This window comes from Cryptotermes secundus, unplaced genomic scaffold, assembly GCF_002891405.2.
Source record: "Cryptotermes secundus unplaced genomic scaffold, Csec_1.0 scaffold2547, whole genome shotgun sequence".
NCBI lineage: Eukaryota > Metazoa > Arthropoda > Insecta > Blattodea > Kalotermitidae > Cryptotermes > Cryptotermes secundus.
The window spans coordinates 85039-88126 of NW_019726300.1; the positions used below are offsets into that span (position 1 = coordinate 85039).

At 35.6% G+C, this 3088-nt stretch overlaps 1 protein-coding gene across 2 annotated transcripts in view; it reads right to left on the reverse strand.

Moving 5' to 3' along the window:
* Positions 1–375: 375 nt before the first annotated feature.
* Positions 376–3088, reverse strand: part of LOC111864197 (inositol monophosphatase 1) — a 5760-nt gene continuing 3047 nt past the window's right edge. For both annotated transcript variants that reach the window (XM_023851270.2, XM_023851271.2), the window contains exons 3-6: positions 2368–2627; positions 1477–1582; positions 963–1114; positions 376–581 (exon numbers count right to left, since the gene is read on the reverse strand). In XM_023851270.2, the coding sequence (XP_023707038.1) occupies positions 475–581; positions 963–1114; positions 1477–1582; positions 2368–2627 (625 nt within the window). In that variant the 3' untranslated portion in view covers positions 376–474. The remainder of the gene's footprint in view (positions 582–962; positions 1115–1476; positions 1583–2367; positions 2628–3088) is intronic.

The following is a 3088-nucleotide window of genomic DNA, read 5'->3' on the forward strand; positions in this document are numbered from 1 at the left end:
TCACAAGCTGTGAAAATATAAATGGCTTGCAAAACGAATTCGAAATTTGTTTCTGTGGAATTTACCTTGATATTAATGTGAACTCTTAATTCTGAAAACCATTAAGGAACATTTCAGGCTAACCACACACAATTTTACCTGCACTGCAGTACTATATATGACAGGTCACATTCTCTTTTGGGATAACTGGATAGTTTACTGAAATATAATTAATTCTGAATAAACTTTATGGAAAGAATGATGCTCCTTATAAAAGAAAAACCATACCTTTAACTTGGAAGTTTCTGAATTACTTGGCCTGGATCTATGCAAAAATATGCTCTGGCATTCCAGTTACAATTATACTAAGAAATTAATTTTAATGCCTTTCACAGATACATTTTCTAGTAATATATTTTAATGCTATGTATTTGTTACATGTGATTGCCTGTTCATAGCCATTCTAAGTTAACAAAAGGTAAATATGGAACAACTTTAGTCCCTTTCTGGATAATACTGCTTGATGATTTTCACTAACTGGTCAGCTATATCTTGTGAACAGGCACATAAATAGCGGCGACTCAGCACATCAAAAGGTCCACCTGTGACATAATTGATTTCCATATTAAAATCAAGTGAAGTGATCAGATGTGTAGAGTATGTGGTTTTAAAGCACAGATTCACAAAAGTAAGATGTGTTTTATATCATATAAGCCTTGAAGGGTTATGTCATACTGACCTACTCTACAGTTCCAAAATGGTCTTTGTCTTACCATCACCATTTTTAGCTGAAATCTAATCATCCCTTTGGCTGGTAATGACCTCTTTCTAGGTCTGGGGTTTAAAATATGTGGAGTTTTACCATCATGCCTGATGTACAATTTGATAAAGATGGCTGCTAGTGAGAGGCCAGTATCTAAAAACTGCATTAATAACCTGATGGCCAGTCCTTTTATTTGTGTAATGAAATTTATATTTCTCACCTGCAGGATCAATCACTACACCCCCAGCTTCAGTTACTATGAGACATCCAGCTGCTATATCCCAAGCATGAATTCCAAATTCAAAGTTTGCATTTGTACCTCCTAGGGCAACCATTGCCATGTTCTGTGCACAGGAGCCTGTGGAACGAACTCTGAGTGCAAAATGCACATCAGAAAATTAAATTAATATTGAATCTGCTACATTAATAAATGAAAACTGCTGTATGTATTGAGAGTTATATGAAAAATATATTTTCTAATGGAAAAAATATCCATACCTGTCATGCTATACAAGTAGAAATACTACTATTCACCTAGAATATGTTTGCTTTCAGTCTCATTATAATAACATATACTAGTAGAAAATTTAAGGAAATAAGAATATGAATGTCATCCAAAAATTCTACTGCAGTACTTTTCAGTATTATGGCTATGTACATACTAGCAAGAGTACAGAGTAGATTCATAATATTTCTGTGTGCTTTGTGTGTGTTATGCATTCATTCAAACTTACCCGTGAACAACTGGTGTAAGAATGTTCATGTTTCCCATTACCACTTTCATTTTCTCTGTATCACGACTTGTTCCAAATTCGTATCCTATCAGGGACTTTGATAACTCTAGAAAGGAAAACGGTGCCTTGAATACGGAACATAATAGTGCTGCGTGATGATGTCAAATTATCGGGCTAAAAGCTTAAACACTATAGAGAAAATCTGTTTCAGATTTTAAGTTAGTACTCACAGAAGAGAGATTTGATATCATGATCAAAGAAGAACCACAGTGTACACATAATCTCACAAGGGGACATGTAATAGCCACTAAATACGTTACTTGAAAATAATCCGGTCTTGAAATATTTTGAAGAAAATTTATAATACTGTGTGTTTCAGTAGAAGTGCAGTTAAATTTCAGAGGAACGCATCACCTCTGGCTTTGAGGTTGAGTATGCCAAGCAACAACCGGCAATGGCAGGTTCTTCCAAAACATCACTGGGCCAGACTACATAACATTACACCCCAGTAACAGTCACCACTGCAGTATTTTGATCATACTTTGTATGCTGCAGTGTACCTTGAATTTGGTTTCAACTCTCTGTGGTCAAATAATGGACAGAAAGAACCAGAAATTTATAATTTACTCTACCATTGAAATATGGAAATTAAAGATACATATATAATAAATCACATAATTCTGGCCCTTAGATTTCTGCAGCTTGAACTTAAAAGTATAGTTTTGCTTTTGCAGCTGTGCCACAAATAGCTGACACAAGCTGCTCCAAAAGTCAAAGTAACACAGTAATTTACAGATTACATTCTTAATCAATCTTGTAAACTTTTGGTACAGAAACCCTCCTTCAAGCATTTAATTCACATAACTTATGGTTAAGAACCTATTATCTAACCATTTTCATGTGATACATGTATTGGTTTTCCATTTAGGAATGCTCCTTGTCCTTGGCGTGCTGAGAAGAATAAATCTAAAATTGGATTATATATAATGCCAATCTGTGCAACTTTATTCACCCACAAGGCTACTGACACACAGACATTAGGGTAGCCATGCACAAAATTCATGGTGCCATCTACAGGATCTATGATCCATGTTGGATCATCAGTAAGTTCACATTTCACTCCTGCAGCAGTAGACTCCTCACCAATAAACCTGGAACAGAACAGGTTTAGCTGCAGTCTTTGCCACATTAAGTGATAATGATAAGTACTTTCATATTGCATAGACTTTAGTTGTAAAAATCTTGTGATGTGAATGCTGTATGGAAAGTCTGCATTCAGCCAATAACATGCAATTTTGATTATGCATTCTAGCACTATGGTGGTGGGCAGATAACCATAGGGTTGAATCTTATCTGGGTGAGACCTTTTATTGTTTTGCAGTTGTATACAGGGTGTCCCAGGAGGAATGGACCAAACTTCGGGAGGGTGTTCCTTATGTTAAAGTATGCCGATATAACCCAAAACACCTATGTCCAAAGTTGAACGGTTACGGAGATAATGGCCAGAGAAGTGTGAAACTTTGACCGGTGTTACACACTTGTTGATTACAAAATACATATTAAAACTGGCAGGAATATGTGGATTCTGTAATGTTAATAATGTACGTAACAT